Source organism: Mirounga angustirostris, unplaced genomic scaffold, assembly GCF_029215605.1.
Source record: "Mirounga angustirostris isolate CCGP_5_RB_7025 unplaced genomic scaffold, mMirAng1.0.hap1 SCAF_15, whole genome shotgun sequence".
NCBI classification, from domain to species: domain Eukaryota; kingdom Metazoa; phylum Chordata; class Mammalia; order Carnivora; family Phocidae; genus Mirounga; species Mirounga angustirostris.
Genome location: NW_026991723.1, coordinates 91,106,690 through 91,130,512, shown reverse-complemented (window position 1 = coordinate 91,130,512; position 23,823 = coordinate 91,106,690). Strand labels below are relative to the sequence as shown.

The 23,823-nt window shown below is 59.7% G+C and overlaps 1 protein-coding gene across 6 annotated transcripts; it reads right to left on the bottom strand.

The window, feature by feature from the left end:
• Positions 1-2,030: 2,030 nt before the first annotated feature.
• Positions 2,031-21,869, bottom strand: WDR5 (WD repeat domain 5). Of its 6 annotated transcripts, XR_010407877.1 has the most exons (17): positions 21,744-21,851; positions 21,176-21,372; positions 20,944-21,032; positions 18,480-18,667; positions 17,754-17,862; positions 17,330-17,403; positions 16,880-16,969; positions 16,385-16,474; positions 16,124-16,207; positions 12,469-12,524; positions 9,073-9,119; positions 6,549-6,624; positions 5,783-5,816; positions 5,368-5,442; positions 4,790-4,877; positions 3,344-3,661; positions 2,031-3,245 (listed from the first exon to the last, which is right to left on the bottom strand). XR_010407877.1 is itself a non-coding variant. In XM_045883474.3 (16 exons), the coding sequence occupies exons 4-16, from the start codon at positions 18,558-18,560 to the stop codon at positions 3,561-3,563; spliced, it is 1,005 nt and encodes a 334-aa protein (XP_045739430.1). In that variant the 5' UTR covers positions 18,561-18,667; positions 20,944-21,032; positions 21,176-21,372; positions 21,744-21,851; the 3' UTR covers positions 2,031-3,560. The 6 variants fall into 6 exon arrangements, 5 of the variants coding, with proteins under 5 accessions (XP_045739430.1, XP_054365459.1, XP_045739431.1 ...); XM_045883474.3 differs by having other exon boundaries at positions 2,031-3,661; XM_054509484.2 differs by having other exon boundaries at positions 2,031-3,661; positions 21,176-21,259; positions 21,744-21,832.
• Between the last annotated feature and the right edge of the window lie 1,954 nt (positions 21,870-23,823).

The window sequence follows — 23,823 nt, the reverse complement described above, 5'->3', positions numbered from 1 at the left end:
GACCGCGCAGAGGCGCGCACCTGCCCAGCGGCCCGGGTGACTGTCCCCGGGCTTGCCGGCCGTTTCCTGGGCAAGTGTGGTCAGCTCTCCTGTGGACTGCTTGGACCGTCTTACAGGTTTCCTCGCCGAGCGAAGCAAAACCTTTGGCAAGCATGCATTTGGGAGGGTCATGCTGTTCCTGCCCCCACCCAAGTCTCCTCCGGGGCCCAGGCAGCCCCTGGCTGCACCCTGTCCCCACCCTGTCCCCCGCCTGGGCCGAGGTGCGGGAGTGGACAGCAGGCGCTCTGTCGGGCCTCCGGCACCGGCGGCCCTTGCTGAAGGAACACAGCCTGCCTTCCTTCAGCAGAGTCCCGGAGTCCTTGGCGGCTCAGCGCCGGGCCCTCCCTGAGCCCCTGATGGGCCATCATGCAGGTGCCAGGCGAGGGCATTACGGCCACGTGGCCGACGCCGCGTGCTCAGAGCAGGACCTGCTGGGTCGCAGTGCACACGCTCACTGTGCAAGTGACATCCTGACGTTCCCAGGGACGGAGCCCCGCACGGGGCCACTGCAAGCTCCACGTGTGGGGCTCACTTAAGGACCCAGGAAGCTGTTTGTCAAGTTAAATAAAAACCTGATCCACAGTCCCACTGTTAAAAGTGCACGCAGCACCGTCCACCTCACGTTCACTATGAAAAGCAAGTTCCCCAGCTTACCGGGAACCGGGGTCGGAGGCTGGTCCACAGCCCCTCAGACAACCTGCAAACCCAGACCTGGGAGCCAACGGGACACATGGGTGTTCCGAGTCGTGGTGAGGGACAAATGAGGACACCTGGAGATTCTAGAGCTCAACCAACCAATGTGGGTGGGGGCCTTGCTGGGGCCCTGGTTCTCCCCGACCCGCTGTGGAGCATGTGTGAACACGCACACGTGTGCGTGTGATGGCAGATGCCGTGTGGGAGTGTGCACGTAGGAACATGTACGTACACACAGGTACACATACACGAAGATATTAAGACAACTGGGGAAAGCTGGGCATCAGGTATTTGACTGAAGAACTTGAGGTGTGAAAATGGTTCAGTGCCGAAGCTTTTGGAAAATTCTCTTGTAGGGCCCATGTGTATTCACTGCTTCGATCATGAAGCGTCTGGGAGTTCTACTAAACAAACCGGGATGGATGCAGAAAACAAGATGTGTTAACAGGTGAAGCTGAGGGGCACCTGGCGGGCTCAGTCTGCAAGAGCGTGTGACTCTTGATCTCAGGGTTGGGAGTCTGAGCCCCAGGTTGGATGTAGAGTTTACTTAAAAGTCTTTAAGGGGTGCCTCAGGGGCTCCGTTGGTTGAGCGACCAGCTCTTAGTTTCGGCTCAGATCATGATCTCGGGGTCGTGGGATTGAGCCCCGCATCAGGCTCTGAGCTCAGTGGGGCATCTGCTTGCGATTCTCTCTCTCCCCCGAATGCGTGCTCGCTCTTTCTCTAAATAAATCTTTAAAAAAAGATTATTTTGGGAGGCACAGGGGTGGCTCAGTTGTTAGGCGTCTGCCTTCAGCTCAGGTCATGATCCCAGGGTCCTGGGATCGAGCCCCGCGTCGGGCTCCCTGCTCGGCGGGAAGCCTGCTTCTCCCTCTCCCACTCCCCCTGCTTGTGTTCCCTCTCTCTCTCTCTCGCTCTGTCAAATAAATAAAATCTTTAAAAACAATTTTAAAAAATTATTTTTTTTAAGTTGACTGATAAAGCCAGCAAGATTCTATGTTCATATATGCTTGAAGTGGTCCAAAATGGAGTTTATTTTTAATGAATACACTAGAAGATAATCCCCAAAATGTCAGTGGTAGCACGAACCCAGGTGGTTTATGATCCTTGCCTATTTGCTTTACGTTGTCAATAATTAACACAAATAGTAACTTTCATAGTAAGAAAAAGTAGTTTTTAGTAACTATGAGCTTTCTGCCAGAGTGGGCCACCCAAGCAGCAGAAGGGCCGGTGAGCTTCCAGCCCCCACCCCAAAAAGAGCTGCACATTAAGAAAAGTGAAAAAGTCTTATGGGACAAAATTACAAGACATGAAAATTTTTATTTTTAAAAGAGAGAATGTATTTTTACACAAATCTACAACAGAGAATTCAAACGTAGAAAAAATAAACTATATCCAAGGGCACAGAGCTCCGTATCCACACCCCCCTGCTCCCAGGGGCGGGCAACAATACCTTCGCGCTTCCTACCAAAATATGTGGCAAACCAGGCCCCCCCCACAGCCCCTCGAGCGCTGACCACATGTCGCTCCAGCGGGACAGCCCACCTGCTGTCCACCTCCCGGGGAGAGGCCGGGGCAACAGAAGGAAGCCGGTTTCCACATGCCTTCTACCAGAATGGTCAGCGCTGTCCAAGTGACAGTGGCCACTGGAGGGGGCCCCGGAAGCCCGTCGAGGGCAGCCCCCTACTCCCCCTCCCAGGACTCAGGGCCTCAGGAAAGGCAGGGTGGGCGCGGCTCCATCCACAGACCCAGCACAGGCAGGGCCCACGCTTCAGCCACCTGCTGCTGGCGGAGGACGGGGGTGTGGACGGGGGTCCCGCGCCTGGGATCAGCACAGCACCACCCCCGCTCCCCCCCACCGTTGGCAACCGCGCTGCTGGAGGTTCCAACCACCACCGAGAGGCCCGCTGGAGCGGGCGGCTCCCAGTGCCGGCCCCAAGGCCCCCAGCAAGCCTGCGGGTTCCGAAGCCCAGCCTGAGCCCAGGCCTCGGAACCGGGGCCTCCCGCAGCCCAGGCCGGCTCCTCTCCAGCCACACTGCCCCGGCTTGTCCCCGGCCCCCGTGACGCACTCCCGACTACAGGAGAGCCGAGTCCTTCCCGCGGCCATCCTCAACCTCCTGCCACCAAGGACTTCTCAGGAAGGGGCCGAGCGCACGTGGGCCCGGCGGGAGAAGCCCGGCGCGGCGGCGAGACTCCCACCTCGTACCACAGCTGGTGGCCGTGCGCGTCGGGGACGCGGGGGGGATGCGGGGGGGATGCGGGGAGCTACGGCACGACGCCACACTGTCGGCACAGGGACCACGAACTCCCACACAAAGGGTTTTTACACGGGATTAACCTTACAGTGTTCTGCGTTTTCCAGAAAGACTTTGAAACAACACTGGGCGCTCCAGCAGGAACCGGTGACCGCGGGCCGGGTCGCTAGAGCATCTACTGGACAGACGGGGGGCTGGCCGCGGGGGCTCACAGCGCTTGCATTGGGTGCTTACATACCGAAGAAGGGACAGAACATTTACTGGAAAAAAACACAACTCGTGATGAATTGAACTTCACCCTTCTGTAATAAAAAATTAAAAATTTTTGTTGACTCTGAACACAATACAGACTACAAACCTCCCCAGACAGTGTGAGAGGGATCAGCAAGAAATGTCACCAGCAACTTCTAGAACTTTCCGGTGGTAGACACCCCCTCCACCACATCGTCCTCAGAGGCGGCTTAATCCAGGCCCGTCCCGACCCCCAGGCCCAGACCGAGGGGCGCCCTTCCAGACACCGCGCTCCCGCCGCCGGGGCACCTTCCTGACCGTCCCCCCCGCGGCGCCCACAGCGCCTAGCAGTCACTCTTCCAGAGCTTGATGGTCTTGTCGTTCTCCAGCGCGGCCGAGGCGATGATGTTCTCTGTCGGGTGGCAGGCTGTTGAGATCACAACGTCTGAAACAGAGACCGGAGCCGACGTCTGCCTCCTGGTGCAGAGACCTGCTCTGCCGCCCCAGGGTCGCGCCCCCACCGCCCCCCGCCACTGGCCCCCAACGCTCACAGCCCTGAGCTGTGCCACCCACCCCGGTGGGAAGGTGGCAGGCGGCATGACGCGGCGGCCTCCGAGAACACCAGTGTCGGCCCGCGGCACCAGCGTGGGCTCGTGGAGCCTGGCCCAGCACCCAGCGCACTGGGTCCCGGCGGGTATAGACAAGCCTGGTCTCGCCGCGTGGACAACGTGCCCGCGCTCACCAGGACCAGAGCCCACGCTCCCGCCGCCCCCCACTGCTGCTGGGCCCAGGCACACTCCACAGGGCATGCTTCGCCTCCGCCAGGAAGCTCCCCACCTCCGCCAGGGATGTGAGAGTCCATGAGCTGACACCTGGGGCTACACCCCAGAACTTTCCCGCTTCCCGAACGGCTGCATCCCGAGCGGCTGCAAAGGGGCTGAGTGTCCTGCCCACGCAGCAGTGGGTGGGCCAGAAGCAACCGAGGCACGGGGCTGCTCCCGAGGAGCTAAGCCACGTGGGGAGACCACACAAACTGGCAGCTGACCTGCAGGTCTAGGCCGTGTCCCCAGCGGGTAGAGGTGGCTTTAAGGGATGACAGTAGAGCACTCAAAGGATCGGACACTCTCCCCCAAGTGCAGGCGGGGAGAGGGGCGGCCTCTGGGGGCAGAGGGCCCAGTATGGGCGGCCGCTCAGAGTGCAGAGCGCAAGGCCCCCAGGGAGAAGGTGGGTCAGAGAGCAACCAGAGCCTCTAGCCCAGAGTGGATGTCCCCTGCCCCACGCTTGTCTCGACGCAGGACACACACATGCGAGCAATGTCCGCACACGGAGCCTACATGGACTGTGAGGCCAGGCAGCCAGAAAGATGGCCATGGAGAGAAGTTAAAGCCGGACCCGGCCTTGGCCAGACGGGAGCTCGGACACAGCCACCTGCCAACCGCTCCAAAACAGGGGGCGCCCCCAGGCCACCAGAAGGCCGAGGAAGAACACAAGAAGCAGGCGGCAGGACGACGCACACGCGCACACCGTCGCTGTGAAACGCGGGTGTGCGGCCGGCACAGATCCCCGCGCTCACCTGTGTGGCCCTGCAATTTCTGTACGATCTCCTTGGTCTGCAGGTTCCAGATGTACACCAGGTTGTCCTCGGAACCAGACACGATCCACTAGGAACGGGAAGACGGGCAAGAAACACCCAGGTCGGAGCTGGCTCCTGGGTGAGAGTCCCTGTCCCCACATGTCCATGCCCGCCCCAGGGCGGCTCTCTCCCTCCCAGCACCGCCCACAGAGAAACGCGAGGCCGCGCTCGGCCGTCGGGAGCCCTCTGGGACCTGCATCATTTCCTCGAATCACCACTCTCTCAGGGTCACGTCCAGGTCTGCCGAATGCCACCACCCACTCAAGTCATGTCCCGCCTGGGCGAGCACAGGAGTGGGGCCCCGCCTGGGCAGCAAAACCCTCACAGAGACGACACTGCGCCCCACACCCCGAACCCTCTGCCTCCATGAGGGAGAAGCTGACCGTCCCAGGCACCAGGACTTCGTTCTGCGGGCACAGAGGAACGCCCAAAGGCAGACAAGCCAACCTATGAGAGGGTCACCTCTCGGGAGGGACAGCTAGGAGGCCGAGAAGCTCCTGAGCTGGGAGAAAACTTACCTTCCCGCCAGTGACTGAGAAATTGGCAAAAATGCAGTATTTCTCATTCTTGTGGCCGGTGTATGTCTTCAGGCACTACAAAGACAGGAATGTCAGTACGTCTACTGGGTCACGATCTCCCTGCACTGTGGACAATTCCCGGCGTCTGGAATGGGGGCACTTCACAGCCAACTATCCTTAGCTCTGAGAGCAATCTAAACACCTAGGGCGCAAAGCCACGCGGTTGAAGCCTTCACCTGCGGCCTAGCGAGCTGCAAAATCCTGAGTCTGACAAACACGCACCACGCCAACCCAAAGAAGGCGGCTTCCGTTAGCCCCTCTTGCTTCAGACCCTGGCTCAGCTCCGCCACCAGCGAAAGCCACAGCCCAGGCCCTCGGCACAACCAGTCCCAGCAAGCCTGCCCCCAGCACTCACCTTCCCTTTGCTGTAGTCCCAGAGCTTCAGCGTGCTGGAAGGCAGAGGGGGGCAGTGAGTCACCTGCATTCCCGGGAGTCCCTGCAGTCACTGTGTGCCCCACCCCCACCACGTGCTCACATGCGGAGCAAAGCCAGGGGCCGGGCCCCTCACCCTCTGCAAGCGTGGGCGCAGGGCCCGCCGTTTGTCGGCATCCGAGAGCACTGTGAAAACCCTGCACGTTTCTGCCACTAACCAGAGCCTACTGGGTGCCCCCGAAATCAGTCAGCGGCTCGTTCCCACTATAGGAGGGAGGTGGGGAGGTTCCAGAAATGTCCAGAACAGATTTCAGTGCAACAAACAATCCCCCCTCTTCCCTGGGCAGGAATTCGCTCTTCCCAAGGGTGTTGAGAAGCGCCAACCACATGGCCCTCTGGCAAGCTTGGGGGCCAGGCTCGGGGCCCCAGAGAGCTGCCCGAAGTGCACACACGGCAGCCAGAGGTTGAAGGCCCACCGAGAGGGGGCAAAACCGGCCCCGAGTCTGCTGGGGTGAAACACAGGTGCTCAGAGGCTGCCCGTGCCCCGACAGAAGCCGCAGAGAAACCTGGACCCCCAATCCTTCTTCAGCCCGGAGACTCGGCCCCCAGCACAGCATATGCATTCCGGAAGCCTACACCTTCCAGAAGCATGGACCACGTACCGGGCTTAGACATCTCATCTCTACGAGTGCAACACTGCTAGGAGACAGATATCTCTGGCCCGCCCCGCGGGAAGCGGTGGCACTTACTTGTCCAAGGTCGCGGCCAGGATGTACTTGCCATTTGGAGAGAACTTCACAAACGACACAGGAGGATTGTCGTCATCTGCATGGGAAACGCAGAGACAGGCTGATGGGAGGAGCGCCGGGCCTAGGCCCGGGGAGGAAAGGAGGACAGCCCCCCATCACCACACGGGGCCATCCGAGCGGGGACACTGCCACAGGTGCCCACACCACCACCTAGGACGGGTCCCCGAGGAGCCCAGCACACCCCCCTTCGCCCGTGCCTGGCGCCGGTCACAACGGCCGGTTCTCCTCGATGTTTCTCGGGTCCCTGGTGGGGGCCTGACCACCCCCTCTGCCACGACGGCTTTAGAACAAGGGGCCTATGGCCAATCAAACTCAGGGTGCCTGGCCTTCTGCCAACATGGGGTTTGTAGGAGGACCCAGGGTCAACTTCTTCACGTGCAACAGTTTGCCAACACCCCGCTGGACTGAAGAAGTATTGCCATTGAGGGAAAAAGGACCCGGGTGAATCATCTCAGATGTTTTCTGCCGCCTAATTAGAGCAAAAGGTCTGTAAACCCCCTCTAAAAACAACCCTGCTGGCATAATACCTGCATCCTTGCTTCTATACTCGGGTGTGAAAGCTCACCCCGGGCGGCCCGGGAATGCTGGTAAGAGCCACCGTCCGGGCCGCCCAGGCCAAGGCCGGCATTTGCTGCTGCATGACAGCCTGTGACCCTCACATCGGGAGGAGCGCACTTCCCCCCAGGTGAGAAGGACAGAACCGGGGCCGTGCACCCTGGTGCCGAGCAGGGGAGAGCGGCGGGCCGCATTACCACCTCGAGGGCCCTGGCCACCGCACGCCGGGGGCCGCTGCTCCCTCCGATACGTCCCAGACGCTGCAAAGGCACATGAAAAGGCGTGAGGCCAGACGGCCCTCCTCAGGGCACAGGGGCCACACCAGGAAGGCAGGCCCCCAACTCAGACAAGGCGAAGTAGTGCCGGTGTTTCCGACCCAAGCTCCAGGACCAAAGCGTCGCTGGGTCTGAAAAGTCCTAATCCTGTGGACCTGCCTTTAGAAACGGGCTGGGGACAGGGTTACGCACCGCCCCTTCCTCCCGCAGACGCCGTGGGGCTCAAGGCCCGGCGCTGGTACCTGCCTGCTCCCAGCCTTGGGTTAGTCAACGAGCCTCTCCGAGCCTCCGCTTCCCGCCCGGCTGTGGCGCGGGCTGGCCGGGAGGATTACGTGTGTTAACGTCGACGCTTAACACACAGCAGGCGCCAGACAGCTCCCGCGCGCGAACGATGGCACTTTCCACCTGGTGAAGGGGGCTGTGCCAGGCCTCTGGGGACGGAGGCTGGGGACACGGCGTGAGGTCACGCCATCAGAAGGGTAAACTCAAACAGCAAAAACCGTACAAAGGCCACCGTCATACGCTGAACCGCATCCCTCTCAAACCTCCACATCGCAACCCTAACCCCGGTATCTCGGTTCTATGTGGGGACGCGGCCTTGCAAGGGGTGCCTCGGTTAAAATGCGGCTAGTACAGAGGACCTTACTCCAATCTGACCAGCGTCTGTACAAGAGAAGAACTGGACGCCAGGGGTGCACACACATGGGACAACCATGGGAAGACACAGCAGGAAGGCCGACGAGAGACTGCAGGAGAAACCAGGCCCGCCCACGCCTGCATCTCAGATCGCAGTGCCGAGGATGCAGGGATAAATCTCTGGTAAGTCGCCTGAGCTGGGGTGCTTTGCTATGGCGGCCCCCGGTGACCCCAGCTGACGCATAAAGCCACATGCGTTCCCGATTGCCCAGGGAAGGGTGCGGAGCTTCGGAGGCGGCACCTCCCGGCAGGTCGTAGGCCTCTCCCCCAGCCCACAACCCAGTTCTCGCCGGCCCGCAGCGTAGAACTCCACCACTGCCCTATTTCACACTTAAACCTGAAACTGCAGGGACCTTCCAGGCTGACCCAAGGTGATCCACCTTCTCAAAATCCTCCCAGGGCTGCCTCCCCATCACCTTCAGGGGCTCAGGTCCTACAGGGGCCCAGCACCCACCCTCTGGCCACATATACACCTACCTCTCTTTGCACAACTGACCCCTACCCGTCTGCAGAGACCCCAGTGCCTATCCCCCGGGCTCGCCCGTGACACCCCCAGCAGATGGGGTGCATTTCAGGGCTGGGGCTCAATCACGTCTGCTCAAGGAATGATCCAAGGAGAGTCCCCACCAAGGGTCTCAGGGGCTCACGGGGCTTTCGGAGGACACGGCCAGGCAGTCCCAAGCAAGGGCTGATGGAAGACAGCACGGGGCCCCGCCTGGAGAGGGGACGTCACGGTGCCGGAGGTCAGCAGGAAGGAGCTGCCAGGAGCTGGACCTGGTCCGTGAGGGAGGAGCCCTCCCCCAGGAAGCAGATCCAGGATGGAGGACAGGGGGCCTTCCCAGAAAGCACACATAACGGAGGGCAGGGAACAGCGACCGCCGCTGGGAGGGACAGCCCGCCGGAAAGCCCGCCGGAAAGCCCGCGCCGGCGGCACTCACCGATCAGCGTCTTCAAGCACTGGCCAGAGGCGGTGTCCCAGATCCGACTGCAACGCAAAAATAGCAAGTTTTTACAAAGCAAGTCAGGACGAACAGCTCGAGGCGTTCCAGCTCCTAAGCAAATCCTGATTTTGAGACTAACACACAGTGAGCCATATTTCAGTTTTCTTTACTGTTCCGCTCCATCATTCCTGCGGCAACGAGGTCCCCCCGCCCTCCGGGGCCAGAACGGGTGCCACGCGCACCGCGCTCCCGCCGCACTCACAGGGCCCCGCGCTCACAGAGCCCCGCGTGTTCTCATGTGCTCAGCCACAGGAGGCGTGGTCACCACGATGGGGACAACTGAGGCCACGGCCGAGGGCGCCAGGAGCCCAGCCTGCTCTCCGGCACGAGCAATCCAAGCATGCGGTTGCTCGGGAGTTTCCGCAGAACTAGAGCATCGTATGGCATTTTCTGGATGTTCCTCTAGTTCAGGAGCAAGAGAACGTACTCGAGGAGCTGCTGCCCCAGAACGGACGTGCCAGTTCGAGCGTGTCTGTGACTTTCATCCACGCAAACGTCTTCAGCAGCAAACGCGCGTCGCCTGCCCCTCCACGGCACAGACACCCAGCAGCGAGGACGCTGGTTCACAGGGTGCCACTTGACCTTCCTAACGTCCTCTCCCAGCTTCCCACCCCCACCGGGGGATGCCCTGGCCCGGGATGATATCCCGCATCACTGGCCGTGGGGCACACTTTCGAGCTGCTCTCTAACTCCCTGACCGCTGGGAGTGGGCGTGGGGCGGCGACCTGCTCCTAGGACCGGCTCCGCTCTGCCTGCCCCACCAGGCCCTTCTTCTGGGAGGGGAGCCCCCCACCCCAGCACCAGGCGCTGTGTCGCATCCCGCAGCAGGCACCCGTCGGGGCTGGGTGCTACAGCGACCGGGCCTCAGGTTTGCTGTCCAGGCAACAGCAGGCCCCCGGCCGCCGGTTCTCCTCGCCCTCCCAGCAGCAGCTCGACTACATTCCCTCCAGGTCCTAAGTCCGCCTCCTCTCGCTGCAGAAAGGCCGAGGGGGGGCCCTCCGTGGAACTGCCCAGTCTCCCAGGCCAGGGTCCCCACTAGGGGACGTGCACACACCCCGTCCTCATCCCCCAGCTCGCTGCTTCCTGACCCTTTAGTTGCACCTTGTCATTTTCCCCACGTGGTCCTCCTCTTCCCTGTTAGACGTATCCTAGGTTCCCTCATGTCTCTGCCCCTGTTCCTGCGTGTCTGCTCACCACGGACGTCCAGTACCGGGGAAGGCTGTCTGTTTCCAAACCTTCACCTCCCCAAACACTCAGTCATGGTTTGTAACCAGCAGGGCCTGGCGGTTCAGAGCTGGGGCGCCGGAGCCTGCCGTGTGGCACAGATTCTGGCTGCCACCCACCCACGCTGCTGGGGACAACCAGCGAGACTTCAGCCTGCCTTGGCTCCCCTCCTGCCGAGTGGGGATGGCAAGGCTGGGGTCGGTGCTGATCAAGTGCTGTGTCCGTGACTCCTAACTCTTGAAAAACAGACCCTCTACAAAGAGAGAAAGTTCTATCCCATTAACCAGGAGCTCCAAACACCCTGAATAAGGGGCAGATGGGCCTGGTTTGCTCCTGATTTACCTAGAAACGTTTTTAGCACATTACTGCACGTTGTAAACGTTACAAAGCTTCTGGCGAACGGTTAGCGACACCGTTAGTCTCCACTGGGGGTGCCTGCCCGGCCTCTGCTGGTGACACGTCATGGAGGTTCGCCTTTGTTGACACAATTCATCAGATTACAGACTTCCTGATGTCAATCACGCTATCACAGCCCTCTCACAGTTCGAGAAACCCACGTGGTCGTGGACTACTGTTTTCTGAGGCACTGCTGGAATCAGCTTGCAAACGGTTCCTTTGGAATTCTGACATCGACACTCCTGAGCGAAGCGTCCTCCGTGGATTTCTTTACAGACTCACTGCGGAGCTTGGGGAGGAGGGTCACACTAGCTCCAGCAGGGGCATCAGATCAGGGGCCCCCACCTTGTTCTGTGGTCGGATCAGCTTCCCAGCCTTGGAAGCCCAGGATCCAGCTCAGCTCCACTGACCGTGAGCAAACCTTCCTCAGCCAACGCAGCAAACAGGAGCTCCCCGAACGTGCCCTTGTCCCCTTCCCTCCCCAGAGCCTGCTACGTCTGCACCCGCTGCCTCCATCCTGCTCATCTTCCCTGTTTCCTTACTGGAGCTTCGAAGGGTTAACTACTAGGCGGGCCTCAGTAAGTACACAGCCTTTTAAATTTTCTCCTCCTTCTCCCTCTTCTGTAGAAAGCTTTCAGAGCCTGTCCACAGACAACCCCAAGATCGTTCCAGGCTCGCGGGACACGACGTATGCTGTGCCGCATGCGCAGCAAATACACAGCCACGGCGTCGCTCGGGTCCGGACGCTCTCCTGTCGACGTCTAGACGACGCGTCCTGCCTCACCGTCGCGGCCCCAGGCTCCGCGTGCGCTCGGGGCGGCTGTCTGCGTCTCCTCGGGGGCGGGGGGGGGGGGGGGTGACGACACACGCTCCGTCTGTAAGTCCCGCTGACTCAGACGCTGCTCTGTGCTCTGCGCCCGCCGCCGCCGTTCGCCCACCCTTTGGTTTCCCACGCAACCTGACAGCCTGCAGCGAGGGGTCCAGCTGCCGTGAACCCGGCGCAGTGCGTTTCCCTCCTTCCGTGGCGTTTTCATTAGATGATTTATGTCACCCCCCTTCCTCTTGTTTCCTTTTTGCTAAATATAGACTGATTCCTAGCCTTGCTTTCGTTCTCCCTCGTAATTGAGAAGCTCCTCTCGGGTCATCACGCAGCTGGGGGCCGCTGCCCACCGCCTCCCACCGGCCTCCCCGCAGTGAGCAGCGAGCACGCTGGACAGGTGGGAGGCTGTCCCTGCCCGCGTGCCCCCGTCACAGCGTCTGCCGATTTAAACGGACATTTCCTTCTACACCCTCTCTCATGCCTCCAACAGAGTCCTCAACACGTAGGTTACAATCTCCGAGCTGTCCGAGCATTACTCAGTCCAGGCTACACTGCACATTCCACATGAAACCACATCCCCCCTTCCTCCTCACCTCCTCTGTGGCGGGATTTCCACGCCACATCCTCCACGGGACGTGAGGCTGGTCCTGGGCCCGCATGCCCCCCGTGCCCACAAGGAGCGGAGTCGGGAGCAGGAACGCCTCCCCAGCCTCCCTGCACCAGCAGCACCCCTCCGGCTGTGCGTCTGTCCGTCTGCCGCAGCCCACGACAGCAGAAGCCCCTCGCGGGGACAGGCTTCCTCCTGCCCCGTTTTCACTGCTGTCCCCCGGAGGCCAGAACACGGCCTTTGCACAACCAGGCACTGAGTAACTGAAGTAAACGTCTTCACTTACCAGAGACCATCGTAGCTACTTGACACTATCAAGGATCCATCCCGATTAAAATGCACCTGAGAACAGAGCGGAGGAAAAAAGAGACTTACTTCCAAGTGGTCCACACAGACGACGTGGCCCTGCCCACCTGAGTGGCCCCCTCCTCACAAGCACCCTTGACAAACACATGCCGTCTTGCTCACACCGACGAAGCAACAGAGCCGCCACGCACTTCGAGCTCTACGGATTTCCTGCCGACACTGACAGATACTCGAGGGACACAGACAAAGTGACTTTTGCCAGGTGTCTCAAGCAACAGGCCCTTTGTTTCACGATGGATAACTAAACTTAGAAGGCAAACCGACCCCGAACACATCTTCAGCAACTAAATCGCTTACTACAAAATGTATCCTTGAAAAGAAACAAAGGGGACCAAGTGACCAAGCCCAAGGGAGAAGAGGCCAGGCCTGCGTGCATCTGCTGCTGCCATGGAGGCGGCCTGACCAGGGCGACCTGGCCGAAACCCACCTCCCCTGACCTCACATTAAACCAAGAAAAACCCACCTGTTGGGTAACCACCGGAAGAACGCATGCAGGCGCATCCCCCTGCCTGCCACGAGGACCGGGAACCTCAGGCACCCGGGCGCCCGACATCCAGGCCGCTCTGAGCCCCACACCTCGGAGCGGGGGTGACTCCCCCGTGGGCTGGTCCCCCGGGCACGACCGGCCTCCGCTCCCCACACCTCTGTCACCCAGGGGCCCAGCGCCCTCCACCCCCATGGCCACACACACCTCCGGCAGCCGACAAGCCCCAGTCTCACAACTAAACCATCTTCGAGTTTCTTTCCTGCTTTCCCAGTGGAATCCCAGCGGAAGTAAAGGAACCACGATGTCAGATGAGACTATCGCCAACTTCTACCTTTTTTATTTGAGTCCTGGGCAGAGTTTATCCAGGATAAGCCTTTTTATAACAACTAGCACCTTGCTGAAACCAGCTCGCTCCCTGCTTCGTGCCACGTTTTCCACGTGAGACTGCGCGGCACAGGGGCTGGGGGTGGGCCCGTGGCCGCCTGCTGGGTCAACTGGCCTCCACCCTGGCGCCACCACCCCACCAGCCCAGTCTCTCCGGCCGCGGGGCTGCCCATGTGGCTGCATCCGCCCGACTCACAAGGGCCAAGCTGCCTCCAGACACTGCTGGACGTCCCCAGGGGCCAAGCCACGCGCCCAGGAGCACCTGAGAGCTCGTTCCACTGAGCAGCAGGCCCCAGAGCACGCCGCTGACACACCCTCGGTGGACGCGGGTGACGTGGGGCCAGGAGACCCGGAGAAGCTGGGGTCTAGACTCTCGGGCCCCGCCCGCCACGAGGACAATGCTCTAGTAGCTGCAACAGGAAGGTTAACAGGTGGGATGAACTTGGCTTTATTTAACCCAAAGTCTCTACGGTCCCACCCCAACACGTGACCGGTGTTGAAGTCACCCACGGGACACTTCTGGCTCCCTTTGGTCCCACGGAACCGTCGAAGGCTGAGCACACACAGCACACCTGACGCTCACGGCGGGTCTCGGTCGGGGCTCCCAGCACTTCATGGGCTGCACCACGGCGCGCGGCTGGCGGCCTCCGTGCCGGACCGCTGGGCCCCGCACGCTCTTCAGGAGACACTCGAGAGGCTTTTCTGTTGTCCTTCCATCCCTACAGGCTCGCAGGCCAGCTATTTAACCAAGACCACCCGCTCGTCAGCCCCTCAAGGTAACGGTCTTTCTAACTCGCTGCCACCTGTCCAACCACGTTCTCCCTTTCTCTGGATTTGCAAAATACTCTGTCACAGTCCATTGTACCAGACACTAACGAGTTGGCATGGGTCCCCGGAAGCTGCCATGCCAACCTCATACTCTGCCTTGTTCCCAACCACATCGGGACCTCCCCACTGGCAAACGCAGCTTGGCTTTTCCATCCCACCAACGGTCAGGTACGAAAGGCAACAAGGCCGCCCTACACGTCCCCACAGTCTAAACGTAAGCACTACGAAGACACGAAAAAGGCAACAAGTCAGACCCTAAGGGGAATGCCAAGTCCGCACTCAGATGACAGTCACTCAGAGACCTCCCTCCGGCGGGGGGGAGGGGCACACCTGGCAGACAGGTGAGCTCACGTAAAAGCAGCGAAGCAGGAAACAGGGTGAGTACAAGGAAAATCCACAGGCCGAGCGGCTGCAGCGAGGGCCCTTCCGGTGAGGAAAATAATGCAGGAGGAGTCCGGGCGAGAGAGGACGGGGGCCAGCGGAGTACCCGCCGGGAGGCTTCCAGCTCCCAGCCGCATCTGCTGGAAAGCTCAGTGTGCCCCCTTCACACGACCGTGACCGCCAGAAGTCCACCCGCAGGAACGGCACGCCGCGGGGTAAGTTGTCCAACTTACCAAGTTGTCCAACTTACCAAGTTGTCCAACTTACCAAGTTGTCCCACTGCACTCCTGGCCGTGCGGTGCGACTTACAAGCAAACACCCGCCGGGGTGCCTGGCGCAGGGTGCCCACTACCCCCCGGGGTCTGGGCACAGACACCACAGATGCCCGAGAACCCCTCCCAGGGGGCCGCACGGCAGCTGTGCTCCACCCCCACCACTTAGAGAACATCCGGTGAAAGACACGGATTTTTAAAAAACCAGACGGCCTCAGGAGGAGGCAGGGACTAGCAGTGGGCCTGGAGGGTGGGGACTCAGGAGAGTGTGACTCTCTCCTCGCTCCCTCTGTTTGCCTTTTCTTAAAGGAGTACATTTCACTTCAGTGGGAAATGCAAACTTTACAAACCCTACGGCTGCTCAGGCTAAGTCCCCCCGCCCCCCAACTCGCACTCCTGCGACTCCCCGCCTTCCTTCAGCTCGCTTCCCAGGTCCTTCGCACATTCGCTGCTGTGCTCTCCTCGGACTGCGAGTCCACAGCGGAGGGGAGAGTGCCGGTCAGGCTGGGCCCCATGTCCATAGCGCACCGCCTTCCTCGGAGCCCCAGGCGCTGGCCAGGACTGTGGGCGGCAAGGGTCCCTGCAACCAGCGTGCGATACGTGTCCTCTACGTATCCAGGCTCTGCAAGTGGTCTCGGCTGGGCAAAAAAGCCCTTCCAAGGCTGAAAATGTTTCAAATCACTCACCTACACGATTTCAGAAAGTGAAAAGGACCATCTGCTCAGTAAGAATAAGCACACTGTTTACACGATCCCTTCCCCTTTCCAAAAAAAGGCAAACTTGGCTAAGAAACAAGCCCAGGCTCTCTGCTGACAAAGAAAGGAATCTCCTGGCCACTTTCAAGTGGAGAGGTTTGTGATACAATGGACACTTCAAGCACCCACACTCGTCTTGCACACTGCTGGCGTGCACACAGGCAAGACGCGGAGCACACACAGCACGGAGCTCTCGCCCTCGGCCAGGTCATCTCGACCTCCTCCACCACCACCCCAAGATCAAAGCCAGCTCCACTCCAAACTCACTTCCCAATGCATGGCCCTCTTCTAGGCCTGGCCGCCCTACCTGTCCCACAGGATTCAGTTTCGGGACACCACACCCGGACCCTCGCCCGCCTGTCCTTTCATGGGCCCAGGACAGGGAGACCGTTCTCAGGGTCCCCAGTGTCCCCTCCCTGGCCATCACCCTGTCCTGCTGCGCGGTGTCCAGGGTTCGGTGGGACTTACAGCTGAAACCGGGTCCGAGTGTGCAGGCAGAGTCTTGAGACACTTCCCTGTTTTCACGTCCCATATCCTCACGCTTTCATCAAACTGAAACAAAAGAAGAGGTTAAGGCCATTCCATACAGAGGGGGAGATGACCACTGGAACCCAAGACGTGCCACCATCAGCCCCTCGTCCCCCAGCACGACAGAGAAGACTCAAGGCTCAACTCCCAAGCCCCTGGCTACAAAGTACCGCCCCCCACACCCAGGGGCATCGCACTTACAGAGCCCGAGACGATGAGGTTGGACTGGGGGTTGAAGTTACAGCAAAAGACGTAGTTACTGTGCCCCTTCAGGGTTTTCAGACACTTTCCCTAAAACCAAGTATTGTCAGACTAAGTTACTCCCAGTGGTTATTTCTTTTTTTTTGTTTTAAAAATTTTATTTATTTATTTGAGAGAGAGAATGAGATAGAGAGAGCATGAGAGGGGGGAGGGTCAGAGGGAGAAGCAGACTCCCTGCCGAGCAGGGAGCCCGATGCGGGACTCGATCCCAGGACTCCAGGATCATGACCCGAGCCGAAGGCAGTCGCTTAACCAACTGAGCCACCCAGGCGCCCCCCCAGTGGTTATTTCAACACCGAGCCCACAGCGGCCCGATGGCACATCTCCCACCAAGCGGGGCCGCCCATGACCAGCTGGTCCCCGGACCGCCCTCGGACTCCCACACCGTGCCCCCTGTCCACAAACAGGGGCTCTGCCGGGAGGGGAGCAGCTTACCGAGCTCACGTCCCAGATCTTTAGGGTTTTATCATCTGAGGCGGAAACAAGGAGGTTGGAATCTGACGACCAGGCCACATCTGATATCCCCTGGGGAGCAAAAACACAGGGTCACCACCTTGATGGGACAAAATGCAGTGAACCAGCAAAGGTCAGAACATCCGTCTAAAGATAAATAAGCACTATCCAAACCCTCTAGCTACTCCCGACCACACAGACGGAACACTACACGGTCCCCAAAGGAGAAGCGTGTTTTCTTGCAATCACGATGAAACTTTTCTGGGAAGGTCAAAAGTATTTGCTTAAAAAACAAGAGGCAAACAACTCAAAAAACTCGGGTTGGGGGGAAGCTTAGATCTTAACCTGATGAACCCTGGGGATGGGCCCCACCCCCTGGACTAGTGGAGCTACCGCGGCCCACCAACTTCAGCATGCAGGGCTCACACCTACCAGCTTGTGACCAGATATGGTTTTCTCAAATTTTCCGTCATACGCTCCCCAAATTTTAATGAGTTTATCAGCAGCTGAAAGAAAGGAAGACAAAGGAAATGGGGTGCTTCAGTCATCCTGAGTACAAAATCTGGGCTTCCCACAACAAGTGCCCTGGGAACAGTGTGAATCCCTCTGGAACCCACGTGAACAGGCTCCATGCAGAGGGAACAGCCGGTGCTCGGACACCTGCTGCCCGCGCCCTTCCCCTCTCCCCCAGGCCCATCACTTCAGAGCAGCCAAGCACCCCAGTTAGGGCAAGGGGCAAATGGCTTGCTGCAATGCCCCAGCGGCAGCGTTAGGAAGCAAGCCCTCCCGCTGTCCCGGGCTTCTGGTTGCAGCTCCGACAGCCCCTGGCAAGAGCTGAGGCCCTGGTGATACGTACATGAACTTGCCAGCCACTCCCCGTTCGGGCTGAATTTCACAGAGGACACGGCTTTCGTGTGGCCAGCCAGGGTGAATTTTAGAGCATAGTTTGGTTTAACGGGGGTAGGCTGTTGAAGAGACAGTACCAGTCATCAAACAGTAGCCACGTGCTGGTTTCAAGCTCAGACTCACCTCCTGAGCTCCGAATCCATATTCCAAGGGCCTACTAGACTCTCTGGAAGTCACCTTCCAAACTGGACAGGTTTAAATCTGGGCTATTTCCCCTCCACAGCTCTGCTTCTCCTGTAGCCCCCTCTTCAGTGCCCCCACTCCACCAGGCCAGCTCAACACGGATGCCCCTCAAGGCCTCACCCCACCCTCAACGAGACTGGAGGCACCATCTGACACGGCCGCAGCCTTGCTCAAAGGCCCACGTGTGCTGCCTGGTGTCCACCAAAGGGGTTGGCAAACCTGCCTGGGAACCAGAATTGTGGAACCAGGGAGGGGGCTTCAGGAGAGGCTTTCTGGGTCCCGCAGAGAATCTTACAATCGGGACCAAGGATCTATGTTTTTGATAAAGCCCCTTCCCCAGGGAACAGGTCTGGGCATCCCCAGCATGGTAAACAAGCACCGAGTAGGTATGTGCTCGATGAATAAAAATGCAGTGTCTGAGGGAGAAGCATCTCCAAGGAGTGTTCGGCCTAGGCGTCCCCTGACAGTTCCCCCAGAGCCCTCAGGGACATGCCTTGCTCTGCGCGGCCGAGGAGGAAGGGGTGGGCTGTGCTCTGGCGGCCTCTGTCTCTGGCTTCTTCTCCTCCGTTGCCATGGCTCTAAAGCCCACCAGGTAGGGGGACGCGGGCAGAGGAGTTCACAGCTCCAGTCGAAGACTCCCAGTGCAAAGAACTGTCTGCTAATCGAAACCTACAGGGGGAACTGAGGCCAATAAACAAACCATATTTTACAAGTTAATTCCCAGAAAAAAGGATGAAAAACCTTTGCCCACCTCGCTTGGCCCCGCAGCAGACACACTGTTCCAGATGAACCTATCCTATCTGTGGGCCTAACTCAGCACTAACACTCTTTAGATGCTAAGACAGCCTGCCCAGGCCCCTTTTGTCAACGAAATCCAAGGCCCCACCTTCAGGGGTGCTCCCTACTGTTATCCTTGTCAGTAGGAATGCAGCCGGTCTAGGCAAACAAAACACAATTTTCTTCAAAGAGCCCTTGAAATGTAAAAAAAAAAAAACCAACCAACCAACCAACCAAACCAACCAAAAGTGCAGGAAGACTGAGCTTCAGGGTGTAGAAATTTGGGAACTCATCCAAATCCTCACAAGTGATGCAACAGGGCTTAACTGCCATGTTTGAAAATAGACAAGAGGAGACCCCCAGTGCTCTGCGCCTCCCGGGGACTTCCCTGTCGCCCGGTGCAGACACAAGGCTGCCTCCCGAACCCTAGCAGCTCAAAAGGCGCCCTGTCCCTGGTGAGGCGACTACAAGACGCAGCCGGGAAGCGCGACCCGGGGCTGGCCGTGCCTGCTTGCTGAAGCCTGAAGTGTACACAGATCGGCTGCAAGCAAGCCGGCGCGCTGCAGGAGGGGAAAGACTGCAGCTCAGTTAGGTTTCAGCGTGACAATGGGCGCTACCCGAGCCACACAGCGAGCGACTCAGTTTGCTGTAGCACAGGATTCCAGAACCTGGATGTGTCTCCTAGCAGCACACCTGGTGACTCTGAAACGGGTTGGGGGGTGGGGGGAGCCACCACGGACAGCATCCTCGCAGACATCGCTGGCCATCCAACCCAGAAGTGTGCACCACCGTTAATCTAACGAGTTTACAGTGTAAATTCTAGCTTGGCGCTTAAAACTGAAAGCCTGCACGACTCCTTGTCACACCAAGGGAAAATGGAAGCCATCAAAAAAGACCATGTCTCAAAGTCTTCATCCAAGAGGAGGGAAGAGAAATTACAGCGCAACACAGCCGTGTAGAGCACAGATGTGGCCCCCGCTGGCTACCTGTAGCGAGGACTCCTACCCAAGGATGGATGGAGCTGCAGCCAAAGCCCAAGTACTAGAGCGGGGGAGGGGCAGGTCACATAATCGCACCCAGGGACAAAAGTGCTGGCACAAAACTGGTGCTCAGTAAATGGCAGCTGCTTGGTGATTTAGTGCAACCTGGCAATGCCAATTAAGCCAAGTGCTGCCCTCCCCTAGGTGGGATGGACAAGTGGGCTGGGGGAGCTGAGGAAGACAGCTGGAAAGGCTTTCACAAAACCTAACATCTGAAGAAGGTATCAGCAGGAGCTAAGTGAGGTGTGGGGGAGAAACAGCAATGGGAACACAAGAGGCTTCCTCTGGGGTAAACAGGGCAGCTCAGGGAGCCCAGAGCTGCTCCTTTTAACATAAAAATTGAGACGCACCAGGAGGTGGGGTGTGACTCCCAGCAAACTACCTGCCCTCAGGTGAGGACCAGGGAATGTATCAGACCCTCTCACAGAAAAGGTGTCGAACCCCTCCCAGCTCAAACCCAATCCGCCAGTCCCTTGGGCTAGCAAAATATTAACATGCAAAAAATCAGGGGGACCATAAAGAAGACAATTTCTTGACTCAAGGCCCCTGGTTTCCACTTGAGAGGGAGAAAAGCCGTGCATTTTCCATTAACACTCAGGTGATTCTGGGGAAGCAACTGGACGGCAGGGTAGGGTCTAGCTCCTCAAGGAGTCCAAGAAGGTAAAGGCAACTGTGCCGTGGGGAAGGCCTCCAGAGCACATGCTACCTGCCCCCTCTCGACACTCACAGGTCTCTCACCCAGGTGCGCCTGACCACCCAAGGCTGAGCCTCCCAAACCTGAGCGCTCGCCTGCACTGCTTGTAAAATGCAGCGTCCCGGGGGCGCCTGGGTGGCTCAGTCATTGAGCGTCTACCTTCAGCTCGGGTCATGGTCCCAGGGTCCTGGGATCGAGCCCCGCATCGGGCTCCCTGCTCCGTGGGAAGCCTGCTTCTCCCTCTCCCACTCCCCCTGCTCTCACTCTCTCTCTCTCTGTCAAATAAAATATTAAAAAAAAAAAAAAATGCAGCGTCCCGGACTCCACCCCAGAGACTGGGCCCACAGGTGAGGAAACCTGATGACCTGCAGGGGGTCAGACCAAAAGAGTGGGGGGGAATGCCTCTCTCCCCACCTGTTCTGCAGCCGGCTTCCATCCTAGCTTACCTATCTGCCTTCTAGGGGGCCGGGCCACCCTCAGAGGCAGCGTCTGGCACAGCACCTGCCAGTGCGTCTGAAGGGCTTGATAAACGGACCTGGGTGGGTAGAAACCGGTATGAGAAGGCTAGTAGGGAGCGTCGTGCCATCAGCCAAAATGGCTCTGGCACACCAGACCGGAGGTGGTGCGAGGCGCTATGGAAGGAGCCGGGGTCTCTCGCGGCGGGAGGGCGAACCGCACCTGGCGAGCGCGGCTTCTCAGGGGAGAGACAGGGCCTGGCTGCCTGGGCTGAGGGCGAGCAGCAGGTCGGGGTAGGGGGCGTTTCTGCAGAAGAGGAGAGCAGGCTGGTCTGCGCGCCACGGCCGGGCACCAGGCGGTGGGTCTGGGGTCTTTCTTTGGACGAGCAGCGGAGAGCAAGGGGAGACGCGCGCTGGCTGCTGGAATAAGTCACAGTCCCCGGGCTGGACGCTTGTCACCCGGCCGCAGGGGGAGCGGAAGCTGGGGAGTGGCCGCACGGGTGGGCGCTGGGGGGGGTCGCGGGGGGTACGTTTGGGGAGGGGCGCCGGGACCCGAGTACGGGGAGGGGGCCGCCGCCGGGGGCCGGGCGCGAACGAGGGGCGGAGAGCGGGCACCCGGAAGGGAGGCGGTGGGGGCGCGGGGCGCCTGCACGGAGGCCCCGGCGGCGCTGGGCCGGGACCTGGGCCTGGCCCGGCGGAACACGTGCGGCGGCGGGGCGGCCCGAAGGGGCAGCCGGCGTCGCCCCCGCCCGCACCCCGGGCGCGGTCCCCGGGCTGGCGTCCTCGCTTACCTGCCGGCCGCGGCGGCGGGGCGGGCACTCGGGGCGTCGCGACGCCGCCGCCTGGGCGGGAGCCGGGCCGAGCTGGACGAGGCGGCGCGCGGGGGCGCCGGCAGTGCGCGTGCGCGAGGGGCGGGGCGGCGGCGGGGCGGGGCGAGCGCACAAAGCCGGCCTCTCGGAGGGGCACTACGGGGAGCGGCGAGGGGCAGAATGCCTGGGGCAAGCGCAACGCCTTAAAGGGACGCTTGCGGAGCGCGCTTTCCCCTGCAAAGCGGTAACCTCAAAGTTGGCGGGTGTAGGTCGTTCTTCTCGTGCACTTTCTAAAAACGGAAGTATGATGATACCTCCAGGAAAGTGCCAGTGTGCCCCTCGAAAGTTCACCTCCTGAACTCGGCCTGCAGCGGCGCCCCCAGAAAGCCGCAGGGCCCGCCCCGGGGAGTCGAGGGGCGGCAGGTCCCTGACGTTTCTTGTGGGACCCTCACTCAGGGACCGCGGCCCCCCTTCCCCGTGGCGCACGCCGCTGACGGCGGCTGCCAGCGCGGGCTGGTCTCTCCACGCATGCCTGGCAGCTCGGCCGGTAGGGTCCCAGTCCGCCCCCCTCCCCGGAGCGAGGACCCTGAGCCCGCAGAGTTGGGGGCGCCGGCCCCCGCACTCCGCCTCCCGGCCTCCCAGCCCTCCCGCATGGCCGGCTGTCCGCCCGCAGAGAGCCCCGGCCAGGGACAGTCCGTACTTGCAGTCACCGCGTGCAGGCAGCTCTGCGGTCTGCAAGGTGGGGTCCCAGACGGTGTGTCACCGCCAGCTACAGATGAGGAAGGGGAACCCCTAGAGGGGAGGGCTCGGGCAAAAGGAGAAGCTGGAGCCCGTGTTCTGGCCCCAAGTCCCGTGCATTCTCGTCCGCCGCCCCCACTCCCGCTAGCCATGTGGGCCTTACAGTCTTGGAAGTGGTCTTGGTCTCCCCAGCTCCGCGGCCCCACCCCAAGCTGCGTAACCTGCAGTCTCATTTCCCAATTAAAGATGGAAACACTGAATATGTCCCAGGAACCCGTGCCAACAAAAGGACAGCATTTGACATGGAAATGCCCAAGGAACAAGGTGTGTGGTTATCATGGACGCAGGAGCTGGGACAGGCGCTCCAGGGGCCCAAAGTCTCTGGCCCTGGCACAGCTCTGTGTGGATCTGGGAGCCACCTTTGTTACAGAAGTTAACAAAACCAGCGCGGGATGAAGAAGGACGTCTCCCGCCACCTGGCCACCTGGCCACTTGGGCCAGAACCTGAGCCCATCATAGACACCCCTCCATCACCTCTTGGCTGTCTCAGCCATCCATTTCTCGCCATTTTTGCTCCAGGCTTTGTCTTCCAAAGGGCCTTTTCCAAACCTTTCTGAAGCACAGTCAGAACTAAGACCCCCGATGCTGTGATGTGTCACCCCCTGATCTAAGCCTCAGAGCCAGCTTCCCATTGCTCTCATGTCCAAATCCAACATCTCCTGGTGGAGTTTACCGGACTCCCCCCTCTAGCCTAGCAACACCCCCAATCCATGCACCCCAGATCCCAGCCCCAAATCAAAAATACCTCCAACCCTCCATACCCCAGAACTCAGAACTCAAACCGGGTTCCCAAGGAAATTGGTCTTGCTTCCCTCCCCCCAGGAGACAGAGCCTTCCCGTGAAAATGAGGAAATCCTGTTAAGTGCTCTTGCAACCCATCCTTGCAATCATAGCTAAAATACTACAACCAAATGACACAGCAGGTAAAGCAATTTAGCAAAAGCAGGAGATTTGCTTTATGGGCGAAGTTTTAAATCCTTTTATATCCCTTCAGAAATGTGGTCGGGCTCAGAAAAATCACAGGTAGAAATGGAAGTGAGGATAAAAGCCACAGAGAAGGGGAGAACATTTTGGAGATTTGTTTTTTCCAGAACATTAACTGTGCTTTGGCCAACGGGAACTAGTTGGTAAATGAACCTGTTTCCATGAGCAGTTTTTATAAAGACAACGTTTCTCAAGACTGTCTCATCAAGCAGAGAGTTTGGACCGGTCTGGGCACCCTCCCCACTCGCCCAGGTCCCTCCACCAGGCACACCACAGCACT